This window comes from Mauremys reevesii, linkage group 7, assembly GCF_016161935.1.
Source record: "Mauremys reevesii isolate NIE-2019 linkage group 7, ASM1616193v1, whole genome shotgun sequence".
Taxonomy (NCBI): Eukaryota; Metazoa; Chordata; order Testudines; family Geoemydidae; genus Mauremys; species Mauremys reevesii.
In genome coordinates, this window is record NC_052629.1 from 112,551,055 (window position 1) to 112,569,895 (window position 18,841).

The window sequence follows — 18,841 nt, forward strand, 5'->3', positions numbered from 1 at the left end:
AAAGTCATTGGTTTCCTTACTCTCTTTCTCCATGTTTTCTAACATCCTCACTTCCAAACACACGTCTGTGTATTTTATACATCTATAAAAGGGGGAGTGGGGAGGGGACAGAGAGCTCAACCGCAAACATTTCAGGTGAATATGCTTGGTCGCATGTGACTACTCATATTTGCACACAAAAAAGGTCCTACTCCAAATGTATGAATAAAGACCTGACTTCCTTAAACAGGAAATCCATAAGAGGCAACAAGATAAAAGCATATCAAATAAATAAACAGTACAGAGAAAGTAGATCATGAATTTCTGTTCTCTCTGGCTGCCTAATAATGCAAGAGCACAGGATCATTCAATGAAATTAAAAAGTGGCAAGTCCAAAACTGACCAAAAAAACACTTTTCACACAATGTGTAATTAGACTGTGGAACTCTTTGCTACTGTAGGTCAGTGATGACAAGAACTTAGCAATATTCAGGAAGGGATTGGCCATTTATATGAGCAACAAGAATATCCAGAATTACAATTAATGGTAACAATTTAGAAATGGATATTAATCCTCATGCTTAAGAGCTTAAGGCAGTCTGGAACTATTAGAGACCAGGATGAGACTTAATATTGGAGGCAGATTATCCCACATCTGCCTGCTGATGGGGTCTTATATCTTCTTCTAAGCATCTGGTACCAGCCACTGTCAGAGACAGGATAGAGAACTAGATGGCACTCATAGATGATCTAGTATGGCAATTCCTATGTTTCTTTTGTGAAACAGAAAGAAAAAGAAAAAGAAAAAGAAAGGAAAAGAAAAGAAGTGCATGTACGAAATTGTACGGCAATTGGCAAGCATGTTTGCAAATATATTTTCCCTCGTTTCCCCTTTGCTGTAATCAGTGACGATACTCTCCTGGAAAGGAAGACAGACCTAAAGCTTCTACTGTCTGATGGCTCCTTGGTGGCCTACGTTAAATGAAGTGGTGGACAACATCACACAATCCACCACCTCAAGAAGTGCCTTTGTTGGGAACTCGAGGTCAAGTATATATTATGCATGGAGAACTACTTCTATCTGTAGTACTAGTCTCTTCTAATCAGATTTTAGGCAGGCTGGGCCAGATCCTCAGATGGTGTAAATTGTCATAGCTCTGTAGAAGACAATGAATCTGTGCCTTTGCTTCTAGAGAAGGCAATCGAGCAATTTACACCACCTGAGGATACAGTCCATTACTGGGACGGGGAAGAGAAGTTTGCCCTCTATTATTTCTTTTATGGATAAATTAGATGGCCTCTGTTTTCAGTGCTCTCAATCCAGCATCCTTCATGAGCACACAAATTCATCTCAAGAAAGAAAAAAAAGTCTCTGGTGACATCCCAGCCCCAATATAATCAATGGGAGTTTTGCTTTGTTCTACATGCTCCATGAGTCATAGCAACCATCTGAGAGGTAAATGACCTTTTAGGAAAGACTCTTGCTGAGGGCACCCAAAAATTTTCAAAACATTACATTATGGAAATTAACAAAATAAATAAAACTGCATTAAACGGATTCAACTTTAGACAATATGCCACCCAGTAAGCAAAAGTATCATTCCTAGAAAAGTTAAGTGAATCAACTAAACAAACACAGACCCCACCATGCCACAGGTAGAGCTATCAACTCTCATTCTCCTTACTCTTCATATTAATCTGAATACAAAAGATCCAATAGATTGATAAACTTGATTTTATATCCCCATGAATTGTGGGCTTCACCTAAGGTCAGAATGGCCTGGTACCATATGTAAAAATTAATCTGATCATTTCACTCAGATCAGAACCTACTTGATTTAACTGATTTTTTTCTGTAAAGTTTAATCTTCACACTCCCTAAAAATTATTACAGTGCTTTGCTCCTGAATCACAACTTTATGCTTAGCTGGTTGTCTTGACATTCATTTCTTTGTAGCAATGGGAGTGCTTTTCTGGTGTATTAATTTATTTCTGGTGTAGGTGTCATTTACATTGGAGTTTTACACTTTAATCAGTGGCTTTGATTATTCACCTTGCTAACTCAGCTTTATATGCTACATCTGTGAGGTCTTGATGTATTTTGTTTATCACCACAACACTTTCCTAGAATCTCTTATGGTTCATATTAGTCCTTCTTTATTACTACTGTTTTGGTTGACTTGGGTTCAGTTTAGTCTCATGAGTGGAATTTATCATTTGTTTATGCTTTGATCATTTTAATTAAATTGCAGTGGGGTTTGGAAGATTTTGCTTTGTAGGCTGGTTTTAGTTCTTCAAGGTCACATGTCATCTGAATATCATCTCCAAGTAGAATGTGTCATTTTTATATGCAGGATTTATAGCCATATTTTACTACAAAGTGTCAGTCAACACACAATCTTTCTTTTCCCCCTCAGTTCATTCTTCTGCTTTAGTTTTGTATATAAATGCTCAGAAAATTCTGGGAGATGTGGGGGAGATATTTTCTGCATGAGAATTGCAGTATATGGCAGATATACTGGACCATATATATCCCTGGTGTCATTTTTTGACTTCACATGGCCCATTGTATACCATAGCTTCAGTTTCCCATCCCTATCCACATATATTTTATTCTGTGACATATGGCTAGATCATACTTTCCAAGAAAGAGATTGCTGGATCTTTGCTAAAGCCTGATAAGTGTTTTTTATGGGCTATTCTCCTTTGGGTTTACAATTATTAGCATCAGGATTTTTACAGCCCTAACAAATCAGGATTGTTTGGCATTGTAGTATTCATGTAATTATGGGGAGTAGAGTTCTACAAAGTTGGAAATTCAAGGAAAGAGTCTAGAAAATATAGCAGAGCCTTTAAGAATATTGATGTGACAGAATACACCCTTGCATTCACACCCTTCACACTACTGTAATAATCTTTGTACAAAATATGCCTCGTAAGGTCTCATTTGGAAACTCCTAATTTCCTGATCAGCACTGTCCTTGTAAAATATCTATGGCAACATTATATGTGACGTTATAAGATCCCTTTGTATGGCTCCTAACCTCACAGCCCTGCCCAAACAGAAGTTGGCAACAGGTCTCTCCTAAACAAAGGAATGTGTGGTTGTCTTAATTTGCACTTAAGCAGTAAACAGAGTCATCCAGCAGGAAAGGAAGGCAAAGGAAGTTCAAACAGGTGAAAAAATCAGCAGGGAATATCCTTCCACATAGACTGGTTCTCACCTGGAAATGTTTTTTGAGAGGAGGACTGAAACAATAAAAAAGAGGGACATATACCCTAAGACACCTCTCTCTGTGTGTCTGGCTATCTCATTCACTGCACTCACAGAGACAAAGAAAGCAGGTGTTCAGCTCTGGGGGAGTGGTCTTATATGAGAGTTTTTGATGTGGTCAGTAATTTACTGGAGCATGTGATGAGAAACTTTGCTTGAATCGAATATAGTTTGTTAAGTTAGGCATTAGTAAGCGTCTCATCTTTATTTTTCTTGTAACCATTTCTGACTTTTATGCCTCATTACTTGTACTCACTTAAAATCTATGTGTAGTTAATAAATTTCTTTTACTGTTTTATCTAATAATCTATAATAATCATCTTTATAATAATAATCTAATTTAAACTGAAGTGTCTGAATAACTATTTGAAATAATAAACTGGCACATTATTCCCTGAAAAGAATAACAGACTTAAAATATGTGTATTGTCCAGAAGAGGGCAGAGCAGTACAGAACATACATTTCGGGGGGGAAATTCCAAAACTGGGGGGTATTGGAGGTCATCCAGCACCATAACCAAGGCTGGTAAGAGCCGAGGTGTGGCTGGCTGGTTGCAGCACACACAGAGACGTAACTGGGAGTGACTGACATGCTGGAGGCTGTTTGTGAGCAGTCCAGGCTGGAAGCTACAGCAGCAAAGCATTGTAAAGAGCACCCCAGGTTAGAGGTCACAACTGGCATTAATTATAATGTCCAGGGAAAATGCCATCAGTGTCCATGAACAAAATCTTGGAATGACCAAAGTAAAAATGAACTTTGAAGACTGATCCAAGGGTATATTGTATATGTTGAATAGGATATGTTGGGAGTTTTATTTTGTTCTAGGTAGACCTTCAGCAGTGCAGGATATGAAGGAGACTAGATAGCTCAGGGAATTATTAATAGACTTTCACCAGTAGGTAACATTTAAATACAGTCCAGGATTGGTCTATATATAATTTATTTTTCCAACACTCCTCATTGGATCATTAGAGTTAATATTAAAGTAGACTGTGAACCTCTTACACTGATGACAACTCACACAAATAGTCCCACTGACTTCAGTGACACCGCTCATGTGAGCAACTGCTCCACAATGTAAGAAAAGAGCTAAGAATTCTGACCTTTAAAGCTCATAGTAATAACCAGAAAGGTAGGTAAGTGGCTGATTTCCTAACTGGATACCTAAAATGACAATTGGTAATGCCCTAAAAAGGTGGTTTCTGGAAATTGGGATGAATTAATTACTTTTAAGAGATGGGAAAAGGCTTCAAAATTTAGATCCAAATCTGGATTCTGAAGAGTAAGGTTCAGGAGTGTTCAGATTTTGAGTTTGAGGTTGGATTAATCTCAGACTACTACAGTACAAAACCATAATTTGTTATGAAAACTGAAAATTACCTCATTATATTCTTTTGATTTGATTGAAACTTTTTTTCTGGAAGAGGTGGCATCAACAAAGCTTTGTAGCTAACACCATGGGACTTTTAAAAAATGGTTTCTTTTGAACCCAACAAAACAATACACAATCTTTGAAAATTTAAAGAAACTCAAAAAGTCTGATTTGATTCATGGTGCTAGTTCCACAGTGGGATTCTCTGACACCCCTCTTTCTTCCTATGTGTCTTTCTATGCAAAGTCTTACAAGTTTTCACAGGTAAAAACAATGTTCTGATATCACAAGGAGTTAATTTAGGAGTTCCAGAAAGGGAGAGTAATGATGTTTGGTCCAGGCCATATTTGGAAGGTAAGTTTTCCTTCCCTGTCTGTAGTGATGAACAAGGATTATCCATAAAACCAAGAGACTAAATTCCATACAATCAATTCAAGAAATTAGGAACTGGGGAGCCTTAACCTCCCTTTCATCCTGTTAGTTTCTAATTAGGACATATTTTTGGGAAAATCTCAGTTTTACTGAGAGATGCTCTGAAGGGAGCCTGAATCATGTATACTTTTCCCTAGGAACAGGAAAGTATAGTACTCTTATATTTTAACTTTATTTTGGTGCCTAGACATAGGTGGTGCTCTAAAAATATATAAAATAAAGACTGCAAACTCTTTAATATAGGTGGTGGGGTTTTTAGCATATTATATATTTTATGTATTGTAATGCACATCATACAGTAAGGCAGCTATAGAACTAGTGATTAACCGCCATCATACTAATATAACAAATTGTAATTAACCATGTCATATTCTACATTTTTGCCACATTTCCCCCATTGGTGGGGTCATGGCTTGAGCAAACCAGGCTGTGGCTATTCTCCATTGCAGAATGGCCCATAGGGGGGCATTACAGCTGAGATTAAGTTAGAACAGTCCCAGGACAGTACAACATTATTTATTTTCGATTTCACTCTAAGGGAAAATTCCACATCAAAGGATGTCCTTATCCAAAGCTTTGGCCATCTTTGGCAAACAATTGAAGTTACAATAATGCAGGAGTTACAAACATTGTCTCAAAGCAGCAGCACTTCTCTGTCTTGCCATAAAACCAAGCCTCATATATTCATCAGTCACCTGAAATAAAACTTGCCCAAAACTTGATATCACCCCCCTCCATTCCTGGAGTGAGTGCAACTTAACTGGAACACAGAATGTGACACCATGTCATTGGGAAATTCGTTGCAAAGCACAGGAGAGGGAAAAACTGCTGCTGCAGAACAATATGTGTTAAGGCCAGTTTTCATTTAAATTAAATGGGAAGTAGGAATGTAAGAAACATCAGGCCTAAAAATCCAAACACAATCCTCTGAAATATTCTTTTACTGAATTGCTTTCTATTTCATGGAGAAACAGATTTTTTATTTATGAGTTTTTTAGAATGGAAATGATAGCAAATAAACATGCATTCTTTTGGTTTGTGAGATTGGGTGAATTTATTATTATTATTTATAAACAACATAGAATTATACTAGATCTATACCTAAGACACACTGTTAGAGTTAGAATTTCTAGCACCATGTATGGAATAGCATAACACTTTGTAACTAGTTTTCATCCTGCTCTGAAATTGTCATAGTACATTTAAGAGACTTGGGCCAAAATTTTCAAATGTGGTACCTCAAGTTAGGTACCTAAATCAATATTTAGGCACCTAGACAAAGAGGCCTAATGTTCAGTGGTACTGAGTATAAGAGAATAAACATATTTTCAACTGGCTTTTAGAGAATACTCAAAAGTAACATAGAAACAAAAAATATAAAAGGGAGAAAAAACACAAGTTATTGAAGAAAACACTTAAGACTTCTGAATAACAATCACTGGATAAATTGGAGCAATCAAGATGAACAACAAGATGACAAAAAACATTAATTAAAACCTAACTACCCCAATTCAGAACAAAGCACGTGTTTAAGAATATTAATACTGTGTAATGAGAAAGCCATCAATGAAGACTTAACGAGGGAGGATGAAGATTCAAAATGCTCTTACTGTAATTCTTTATCATTCATGAGCACCCCTTTGTTCTACCTCTGAATGTCACCACAGTTTTGGGCCTCATTCTGATTTCACGCGCACTGATTTTAGTAGTAGAATGCAAATGTAGCTATTCCTGTTTTACACCTGTGTTAATAAGATCAGAATCAGGTCCATTGTTTGCAAAGGAGCCGCTTTTTTGTTTGAATTAGGGTGTGTGCTTGGCTGGATTGCCTTAGTGCTTTTGCTTCTCAGGCAAGTTACATGTCTCTGGAGAGAGGAGGGAAAAGCAGGCCTCCATTCTAGAAAAAAAAACAACTAACTTATTTAGCAGGGCTTGTGTTTTGCAAAAATATGGTATGTGAAGTGATTTTGAAGATTAACGTTTAAGAAATGGAATATGTCCCAAGTGGATAATACCTAGGAGACAGGCTGCTTAAAATGTCTGGAGGGGTGAATTACGGATCATAGCGTGGGACTTGGCGATTTTCCCACTGTAGGGATTTGGGGTGTATAGCACTCTTGCTAGGAGTCATATCCCAGAAACTCTCACTTAGTTGAGGCCTACACTCCCCACAGCACTCATTTCCCAGTTACATATTGTAAAGCAGACAATCAAACTAGAAAACAGCACTGGGTCAGAAGGATCAGCTGAGATGCAGGCAGGGAGAAAATTGAAACAGGGCAGAGAAGGTTGGGAGACAGGGAAGGGAAATCAACTTATCCATCTTTGCAGGGAGGATTATAGTTCTAAGTAGGTGGATGAATGAGACAAAGTCAGAATTTTAATTGCAGAATTCAGAACTAGAGTGGTATCTTTTTCCATAGACATTTTTGGCATTTGTGAGACACACTGGACTGGAAGTGGTGAACTTTCCACAAAGCACCATAAAGTCATCTATTGTGGAAGCACGGACAATGCCCAGAATGAAGGAGATGCCTTCAACCTATCAGAAAATATTCACAGCTCTTTGAAAAGCTTTAGCTGTGTCTCATCATGCATAATGAGCATTAAACTACAAGGGAAACATGATCCTGCTACCATAATACAATCGAAACCTGCAGCCCGGCAGAGTAATGACCTGGTAGGCTGAATGACAGTTTCTTTACATCAACCATCCACAGGCACGGCTGCCCACAACTCCCGGTGGCCACGCTTTGCTGTTCCTGGCCAGTGGGATCTGCGGGAAGTGGCACGGGCTGCAGGGACATGTTGGTTGCCCAGCACTGCTGTAGAATGATTCTTGACCAAATTAAAAAAAGAGCAGAGGAAATCTTTTGAGTCACAAGCTGGCTTTTGATCTGGATGTTCTATGGCATATCAGATACTTGTTTTTCATCAAATGTTGGAGTCACACAGAGTTCAACGAATACCTGTTTCATATTCACTGACTAAGTATTCAACTCTTAACAGAGAGGCTCTGTGGCAAGTAATCAAGTGGTATGGTTTTAGCAGCAAGTTGATTTCAATACTGCAGAGTCTGTATAACATAGCTTGACATACAGTATGAGTCAGCAGCAAGCTGACAGAGTGGTTTGAAGTGAAAACTGGAGTCAAACAGGGATGCATATAAAGTCCAATACTTTTACTGTACACTTTGAAAATGTCTTGTTCAACTCCCTCAGCAATATTGGTGGAGCCTGCAGTGGGGAAAATTATCAATCACCTTGACTTTGCAGAAGATATCATAATTATTGTGTTTATAGAGGAATACAACTAAGAAGCAGCAACTATCTTGTACACAACAGCCATAGAATGGGGCTTAAAAATGAAGGAACAAAAGTCAAAACCAATGATAACATCAAGAAATCCAGAAACAGGCTAAACTAGTCATTAATGGTGTAGACATTGAACAAGCAGAGTTTCTGCTAGTTGGGCTCCATTGTATGACAACTGCTATCAAGATGACATCAACAAGCGGATAGCTACTACCAACACAACATTCGCCTTCCTGAATAAAAGTGTGTGGATCTTAAAAGCAGTGTCCATATGAGCTACAACACAACTACAAACAACACTCACTGTACCCACATTACTTTTTGGTTGTGAAACATGGGTATTGAAAAAATACCTGGAGCAAAATTTGAGATGAAGTGCCTGTGCCATATCTTAAATGTCACAAGGCTAGACAGACTAAGAAGTGATGACATCTGAAGAAGACCGAAAGTGCAATGCATGACTATAATCATCAGAAGGTGCCAACTATAACGGGTACAACAACCCATTACCGACCGCCTGAAATTTTTCTTTCTAGACATGTGCATGGAAAGAAAGGGGACAAGGATGTCCAAGGAGACAGCGGTATAACATAAAACCATCCAGGCAACACCCAACAGGCTCAAATTATGCCTCAGAACAGATGTGGATGGAGTCTGTTCATAACCTCAGGCCTACGGAACCTTGGTGTTGGAAAAACAAGATAACAACAATATAGGTGGGAAAAGATCTGGACTATGGTGGGCAGGGATGAAGCATTTGAAGGAGTGTTGGATTGCATTAAGGGAGGAGGGAGGACTGAAATACTGACAACTCTGCAGTTCATTCACAACAGTGCTGTAGCAGTTAAAAAGATGAGTACATTGTTGCATCATATTATTCAAATGATTTGTATCATTCCTCTCAATATTGTTCTCATTGGATTTAATGCTACACTATACCAGTGTTTAATTGAGCATTGAACTGCTTAGCATGGAACATGGGAAAAACAATAGCTTTTGTCAACAGCAACTCAATTAAAAATGGGTAGAACTGGTATCTGAAATAGCAGAGTCTAGCTTTGGAGATACTAATCAATATTAAAGAAGCAGGTTGAGAGCGTTGGTTTGGTTTGTTCAGCAGCCTTTGTTAATGCAGTTCACAGAGTGGAGTCTTACTGTGGTGTTTTATCTTTGGCATATAAAACTTGGTGTACTTTTGAATTAGTGTGAAATACAGTGGCATTTTTAAATCAAAAAGTTTTAAAGTGACACTTTACCTGCAAGGCACAACATGAATGATTGCAGCACGAGCAGTTCCCATAGCAACCTCATTTTCAGTTTCCGAGGTCAAAGGAGGCTTGAGTCCAATAACTAGTGAATAGAATGCTGCTTCTTTTAAGTTTTACACAACCTTTAATCTGTGGGGGGGAAAAAAAGAGAGACACATTACAACGAGATTTAGGATTACAGCTTTTTATACTATGAGAGTGTATCTTTCCATGTGAGCTAAATGAAATTAACACCTGGAGGGAAACAGAAATCGTTGTTTTATAAAGTCAGTCTGGACGGGGTGGGGGTGGGAGGCGGGAATTAGAAATTATGGATCTGAAGAACAAAGAAGAGGATTTACAGAGTGTGTGTTGGTATTTGCAGAGGAGCACTATATCTGTGAGAAGTGCAGACTATGTGATCTGAGCATAGGATTGGAAGGCAGACTCCTGTGATATAATGGTTCTGCGTCCTCCACTTTCTCTGTTACCTTGGGCAAGTCATTTGAACTTCTCTGCCTCATTTTTCCCCTCTGTAAACTCACCTGTTTGCCTCATGGGGGAGCTGTTATTAGTTAGTTAATTGTGTAAAACACTTTGAAGATTAAAGTATTATTATGATCCCTCTTTACTGTCTGACAACTTCAAAGTACTTCAGCAACTGAACTGAGCAAAATGTAGCTACACCTCTACCCCGATATAACACAAATTCGGATATAATGCGGTAAAGCAGCGCTCCGGGAGGGTGGGAGGGGCGGGGCTGCATGCTCCAGCGGATCAAATCAAGTTTGATATAATGCGGTTTCACTTATAATGCGGTAAGATTTTTTGGCTCTCGAGGACAGCGTTATATCGAGGTAGAGGTGTACCTCCAGAAATCGTAAATCTCACTCTGTCCAAAGGAGACTGTCTCTAGAGGTGATGAGGCTTCTTTCTGCCTACTGAACCAGGGCACTCCCTCTCCTCCTCATGAGCCTGCAGTGACATGGTCAGCTTGGGACTAATTTCTACACTGTAACTCAGATTTCCTGCATGGCAGTATGTCATGTTGCCACTAGACCATCAAGCCAGCCAAGGATCACGGTGCCGTAAAACATTTGAGAGTCACATCAATTTGTCTCAAGTCAATACATTTTCTGTAGAGCATGACTTTTTTCTTCCCACCCCTTCTCTGGGAACCATCTGCACTCTTACCCATGCTCAGATAAGGAACCCGAAACACATCATCTAAGCATTTCCAAATGAAATCTGATCTTTTCCTGGCACTCTAAGCTCCATGACAAATTAGGGGGAGGAAAATACCCCTTTTCTACATAGTGCTCCTCTCTGGAAATAACAGCAGGCATTTAAATACTGTAAATAAATACATAATTCCACCCAATCATACATTCTTATCATTTATTCATATCTCTGATATCTGGAAGTTAAGGAGCCTTCATGTTTGCAAGACAAACTGCATGACTAATAGAAACTGAAGTAGTATCATTAGAAGTCTCTGGTTGCTTTTGTGAGCTAAAATTGATAAGATTCTTCTAATAAAATCAGGTTCAATGTGCTGAGAAGACTAAGAATCCTTATCTTCTGATCTGAAGATGTAATTTGAAGAGGGTGAAGACTAACTGAATATATTCAGATATTCTGACATGACTGGTGATTAGACTGGCTGTAGATAAGCAGGAAGGACTGATCAATGAAACTAATAACATCTTAAGTGAATGATTAGGGTATTAATAATTAATTTTATTTTTAAAAAATGTCATGACTGACCTCTGAATTGATCTACAATGTTAAGCTGTTTCTCTCTTGCAGCAATTAATGAGGAAAAGTATCCAATTTCGTAATACAGATTTCATATTAGGTAAAAAACTAGTTATGCTCTTTGTGCCAAATTGTGCTTTCAGTTACAGTAACATAAGGACAGGGTAACTCCATAGAACTCAAGGCAGTTATTTTCAATTTACATCAATGCAATTGAGAGTAGAATTTTGTCCTACGTTCAACATCATGTTGTGAATTTTTTCTTTGCATTCTGGCTTTCCAACAATGTATTCTCACCAATAAGCAGAGATCCTTATGTATAAGGTATTATTTATAAAACTTGAACTATACTGGGGCAGTTCAATGGTTTAGGATTATTCTTCTCACTTCATGGAATAAGCTGAGTGGAACTTGAGCAGAATAGTAATTTACATGTAGTATTTCCTTTGATACCTAATTAAGAACACAAGAGGTAGGATAACTCTTATAATTAACTTAATCTATTGCCAGAAAATATCTCCAATGCACACACAGACACATGCCACAAAAAACACAGCTACTAGCATATAGAAAGACTAACTATGATGATCCCCAGGGGCACTGAGATTTGTGAGATACCTCACCAACACCTGGCTTTAGCAAGTCTGGTCTGTGCCTGCTGTGGATCAGCTCCCTGAAACCACCAGCCCCTGGCAACACATGCACCTCACTCTCTCTGCACAGGTAGCAATAGGCACACATCAACTCCCAAATCCTGGGGCTGTTCCCTGTAGTGCCTGCCCCTTGTCCGCTGAACACTCTCAGAATGTCCAGGTCTGCTGTTCCCAACGGAACAGTACACACCAACGTGTAAAATTTAACTCAGGATCATCACTTTGATTAACACACCACACAACTTAAAATATACTTACAGTGAAAACAAGAGTACATTTATTGTCAAAGAACAGAGATTCAAGTGAAAGTCAGTAAGAATATTGGAAACAAATGGTTACAAGCAAAATAAAATCACAACATGCTTTCTAGAGAATCACAACATGCTTTCTAAACTTAACCAACAAGTTATCCTCTCATTTATAGAGAAGCTTATCTCATTCAAACTTCTCTCCAGCCATTTCAACCAAGCCTGGTTGTAATCCCATTCCATGCAGTAAACTCACTGTCTGCTTACTTCCTTGGTGAAGGATGGAAAGGATGTCCCCCAAATACAGTAGAGCAACCCTTGATGAGCAGCTCAAGATATGTCCTCTCTTCCCTGCTGCTTGCTTTCCTGTTAATTTTCTTCTTTCAAATTCCCACAATACTTCATTAACCTTCAGTTCAGACTGGTGAGAAGAGATCCCTGATAAACTACACAATAGAATCATAGAAGATCAGGGTTGGAAAGGGTCTTCAGGAGGTCATCTAGCCCAACCCCCTGCTCCAAGCAGGACCAATCCCCAACTAAATTATCCCAGCCAGGACTTTGTCAAGCCTGACCTTAAAGACTTTAAGGAAGGAGATTCCACCAGCTCCCTGGGTAACCCATTCCAGTGCTTCATCACCCTCCTAGTGAAAAAGTTTTTCCTAATATCCAACCTAAATCTCCCCCACTGCAACTTGAGACCATTACTCCTTGTTCTGTCATTTGGTACCCTGAGAACAGTCTAGATCCATCCTCTTTGGAACCCCCTCTCAGGTAGTTGAAAGCAGCTATCAAATCCCCCCTCAATCTTCTCTTCTGCAGACTAAACAATCCCAGTTCTCTCAGCCTCTCCTCATAAGTCATGTGCTCTAGCCCCCTCATGATTTTTGTTGGGCTCTGCTGGACTCTAATTTTTTCACATCCTTCTTGTAGTGTGGGGCCCAAAACTGGACATAATACCCCAGATGAGGCCCCACCAATATCAAATAGAGGGGAATGATTATGTCCCTTGATCTGCTGGCAATGCTCCTACTTATACAGCCAAGAAGGCTAATGGCGTTTTGGGCAACAAAGGCACACTGTTGACTCATATCCAGCTTCTTGTCCACTGTAAATACTTAATTTACATGTAAAAGCCCCCTAGATAAAAAAAAATCATATCTGACAGAAAATGTGTTCACCTTTGCAGGTGACCATTCCCTAGACAAATTTCGAAATGAGAACCAGTGTGACACTGGCTTTTATTTGAGACCTCACATGACATTTTTTGGTGAACCAGAATGGACATACCAGACCCAGGAGATCCCTGTACCCTATACACCCCCTTCTGTGCCCCTTGCCAGTTGGCACTAAGTGGTTCCTGGATCCCATTCACCCAGTCACATTTTAGTAGGAAGGTTAAACAACAACAGTACCAATTTCAAGCGAAAAAACTCTCCAGGTGGTTTGCATACATCCCCGTGAGGTAAGGATGTATTATAGCATCCATTTTACAGATGAAGAACTGAGAATTCAGAGGCTAGAGGCTTCATCCAAAAAACCTGCTGAAGGACTTCCATTGATTCAATGGACTTTGGGGATCAGTTTGTAGGTAACTCAATCAAATTGATGGCCAAGTCAGTCACTGACAGAACTGGAACTAGACGCCTGGAGTTCTGGCTTGTTTTCTTCCCCATTTTTCTATAGGCATCAGAAAGCAACCGAATGGCAATCTGTCATTCATGTGGCTCATATTGCAATTTCTAACTCCTTCTCTTGAGGTGCTTATCTTTTGGTAGAAACCCCAAAACGTGCCATGGCCGTCACAAGTACTGCCATCCTACTTCCAGAAATTGGGGTGCTCACACACAGGGGAGTAATTGGGACCTTTCATATTTGTGCTGTGTCTGGTCTTAGTGGGATAAAGTATTCAGGTGGCTTCCAAGTATACATGATACCACAACATGCAGATATATCTCTATTCACATTTTCAAAACTCGTATAGAAAATTTCAATATACAGGAAAATGAAAGAGAAAAGTAGATCATTGACTGACACGATGTTATTACCATAAATTTCTTCTAAACATTTAGGAAAGGCATTCACGATGGCAGCTTCTTTCCCTTCTATAAAATCATTTTAACACCACAACTACCTGTCCTGGTTTTAGCTGAAAACAAAATGATGACACACATATTTATTACTATTCAGCACAGTTATTTATCAAATACAATGGAAAATGTGAAAATCTCCCTAAAATCCTGCTTATTTCAACATTTTCAATGTAATCAGAAGGGAGATGTGTCTGCTTTAAAGAAACATTTTGAAGTAGTATGTGATGATGGTAGACCAGGTGCCAGCTCTTGCCAAGGCTGTAGGCTTCAGCTGAGCACGGACAAATTCATAGCTGGAAACCAGACCAGCTCATCTGCATGTTCAAGATACATGTTAGACTCGCAAAGATACTTGTACGTTGCTACATGTATTAATCTTATTTGTAATGTCTGTATCTCATGCTATAAGGCAATATGCAAGTTTTGCTTCATAACTGTAAAAATGTCTGTTCTGAATTTGTGAGCCCAGGCAGGAGGAGGAAGATTATCAATACTAAATGGGTGGTTGTAACACATCACAATACAAAGACTGGGTTAATGGCCTTCTCACGCCGATGAAGGTGCTATGTGCAAGGAAGCTGGTCCCCTTATCTTGAATTCTGGAAATTAAGATACCTGGCATGAAAATTCTTCATCTCTTTGTTGTTTGCTGCAGCTAGGAAACAGAAGCAGAGATCCCAAAGGTCAACCTGGGTTAACCCTAAAAGACATGGAGTGCTGACAGATTACTGCATGTTTGTAACCTTTTGGAACCATATCTGCAACTGATTTGTTTATGTATGTTGTGTTTTAACCTGTAAATAACTAACTCTTTCATCTGCTATAACCATTGTCTTTGGTGTGAGATCTGAGGTACAAATAGACCTGGGGTAAGTGACTGGGCTGTTGGGACTGGAAGCAACCTGAATCTTTATTGATCGTTAGTGTATGGCAATCAACTATCACTAGTTCAGCATACCTGGGTGGCATGACAGACTGGAATGCACAAGGGGACTGTCTATGACTCTGTGGTAAGACAGTTATAGTGCTTCAGAATTCACATTTCTTACTGGGTTGGTGAAATCTAATTATAGAATAGACAGTGTGGTGTGTCTGCCCTGAGGTTGGCACTCACTGCCATGAACCACTCCAGCCAGCATGACATAATCAAAGTTGAAATTCTCATCATTTGTGACGTGAAGGACCAGCCTACATATGGCACTTGTCTCCTTCAGGACTTCCACGAATCTCAAAGGGAATTTCATGCACGTAAGGGGTGGCGGGGGGGTATATCAGGTTTAGTAATTGCTTTATAATATATTCCTTGAGGATATGCTAGCAGATATAGAAATTCACCAAATTCATGGACCAGTACCGTGTTTTGATGCCATTCCCAGAAATGCCATTGCTGAAAGCAATTATTTCCTGGAATGATATTACAGTTTCAGAAGCATTATTTTCCTGGTACTATATAACAGCTTTCCCAGAAGCCCCACTGCAAACAGGCACTTGGATTTTTGGCATGCCAGCCCAACGTTGGCATTGCATGATAAAATACCTACCCCGGTCCCTAAATGTGACATCTAATGGGCTATGGGAAAATCTTCCAACAGAAATAATGCAAGAAGTAAAAACTAAATGTGTGTGTGTGGGGGGGGGGCGAGCACACCATTAGAAATAATATTCATCAATATTTAAATAAGGTGGTATCTTAAATATGCTTCATTTTCCTATACTTAGAATCCCAGATTCTTCTCCCCATTTCACATATCAATGAACCTGATCCTGAAAACCTTTTCTCACATGTGCAGTTATTATTTATGCCAGTAGGCCCATTGCTGACAGCTATGTTTGTGCTGTATGTGTTGGTACATGTTTTATGACTACCACCTTAGAAAGGGAAACACCCAAGCCTGGGCAATGAATTTGATAATTGAAAAGATCCTTCCCATCTCTAATTTCTGTTTTCTGGTTGAATAAAAGCCTTTGGTATCACTTTTGGAAAGGAATGCAACAAACCTGAACACTCATAAAAGGAATTCTTATTCTAAAAAGGAAATATCAATGGAGTCGAAGTATCATACAATTTTTTTAAGCTATTAAAATGAGAGACTCATAATTTAAACTCTAATTATATCCCCTCTGATATACCCGACCTCAAAACAGATGCTTTTGTAACCTTACTTTTGGTAATGCCTCCATCAGAATCAATTTGTTCTGAAAGGCACCTTTTTCATAGTTGGGTTTTGACAGAGAAAGTTGACTACAAGCTTTGAGCATGATAAGGTATTAGAAGAAAGAAGATGTGCATAGTTGTTGAGGCATTTAGGAGTTGGTTTTCCAGAGATGCTGAGCACACATTGCTCTCTTTAATCTCAACTGTACATGTGGGTGCTTAATGCTTCTGAATAAACAAACAAACAAACAAACAAAACCAAAGAGGCCTTTAGCCTTCGAGGCACTTGGGCTGGTGAGTTCACATTGTACAGAAATAAACCACCAATAGATGGAACTCTCTTTTTCCCTCCAGTGTAAAGGAAAACACTGTAATCTTTGATGAAAATGTTAGTGCCCAGAGTCCAGCATACAAACCCTCCACTTTTGCAGACATTCAGAAATAAAATTTGCAAAACGCCTCAGGCTCTCAGCTAAACTAGTAGTAGCAAGAAAGATTTCTTAGCAATCATCTCACGTTTGTTTTTCTTCTACCCATTGGTGTGCTACAGACTGCCAATTCCTCTAAACTCCAAAATAAATCACTGTTAATGAAGCATGTTGCACATACAGACAGCAACAGGCATTTTTTAATCACCTAAACAAAAGAAGAGCTAAAGGTAAGCACAAAACACTCCAAAACCTAATGTATGAGTTGTCAGATTTAAAGTGGCAAGTACCCTATGATTTTCACAGCTCTCAACTGAGTGCAGTTAGGAGCACAAAGATTTAAGTATAGATTCATCTATTTGACATACTAGCTTTCAAGCCACATACCAGTAACCCTTTAAAGCCAGGAGTCTTTTTGGTCATTTTCAAACTCAGAAATTCAGGATGCAACATGCAACACGAGTCATATACTAGTCCCCAGCAAACAGGAATAGAAAGGCTTGGTGCAGCAATGCTCTACTGGAAGTGAAGATTCCTCCCTTACAAACCGAAGAGAAGAAAGAGAGCCTCTCAATAGCTACCCCATTGAACTGTTCACCACACACAGGTAAATGACTAGCATCTGTGTAGTCACAGAGCGACACGGTCTGGGCCCATTCTTCCTTCAAACATAATCACCGTAAACATATGGAAAGGGTTCCGTAGAGCACAACTCCATGGAGCACGGGGATGTGAAGACACCTTGTGCAGATGCTTGGCATGTCAACCCTTCTACCCTATAGAATTGCATTGGTTATGCTGCCTTCAGAGCCCTCCATGCTGAAAGGACGAAGCATTTGGATTCAGTCCTTTGAGCATTACCTTGCAAGACATGTAAATAGTGCATTTCACCATGATACTTACCAACGGCTCTTAAAAACTGTTTATGTTCCTTGTTATAATGCTGTACGAGTAAACGAGAAAGTAGTTATTACAGTTTGTACTTGCATCCAAGGAACTAAAGGTTCTTGGCAAAGGTGATTTAATATTAGCATTTTAAAGATAAGGAAACTGAGGCACAGAGAGGTGAATAGACTTGCCCAAGATCACACACCAAATCAGTAGCAGAACCCAGGAAAGCTGGCTCCCAATCCCCTTCTCTAGCTGCTAGATCACAGTGCCTCCTTTGAGACTTTGCTCAGCCTTGTACTGTCTTCCTGTCTTTCTAGATATTGGCTATATGCCTTTAGTGGCAAGGACCTTCCCAAGAGCAGACTCTGTGCCTCCTTCTTCCTCTGTTTGACACAAACTTAAAACAAACATTAATGTGACAGACAGCTTGGAATTTGTGGGATAAATTTAATATTTACCCTCCTGATTCTATCATCTTCAATAGATTATTCAATAGCTACTTGCTGCCAAAAAGGTTAGAGAAAAAAAATAGTGAAATATTTAGATCACACGATACAATCAATATTGTCAATGTTGTAGCTGGGTGGCAATTAAATGAAATATATTGCTGACTGTTCAGATTAGACCACAGATACAAATTCATCCTGTTTTCATGAAAAAGGATGAAAATAAACCAGAGTAGGACTTCTGAGATTAAAAAAAAAAATTGTCTTTAGAAATGTGTGATCGTTCCAAAGACACATTACACAGAGCATGATACAATCATCATTATAAAAATGTAGGAACAATAAGCACACTAGCAATGTCGCTATTTAAGTTTGTATCATGACATAAACCTAGCTCCTCAAATTAGCATTGTGGACATGTTGTAGGGGCAAAAAATTTCAGCAGTTCTTGTTACCTGTTGAGAACAACAAATGGCTGAATTATGCGAAAAACCAAACCAATCACTTTTGAGAATAAAGACCTCATTAGTTTGAGTTGTTTCTAAGTTCT

At 39.1% G+C, this 18,841-nt stretch overlaps 1 protein-coding gene across 18 annotated transcripts in view; it reads right to left on the reverse strand.

Moving 5' to 3' along the window:
* The window catches only part of CNTN4 (contactin 4), a 760,740-nt gene that overhangs the window by 297,487 nt on the left and 444,412 nt on the right, over window positions 1-18,841 (reverse strand). For 17 of the 18 annotated variants that reach the window (XM_039547154.1, XM_039547144.1, XM_039547143.1 and 14 more), the window contains one exon: window positions 9,629-9,769. The exons of the other annotated variant lie outside the window; for it this stretch is intronic. In XM_039547154.1, the coding sequence (XP_039403088.1) occupies window positions 9,629-9,683 (55 nt within the window). In that variant the 5' untranslated portion in view covers window positions 9,684-9,769. The remainder of the gene's footprint in view (window positions 1-9,628; window positions 9,770-18,841) is intronic. 18 annotated transcript variants of the gene reach the window in all.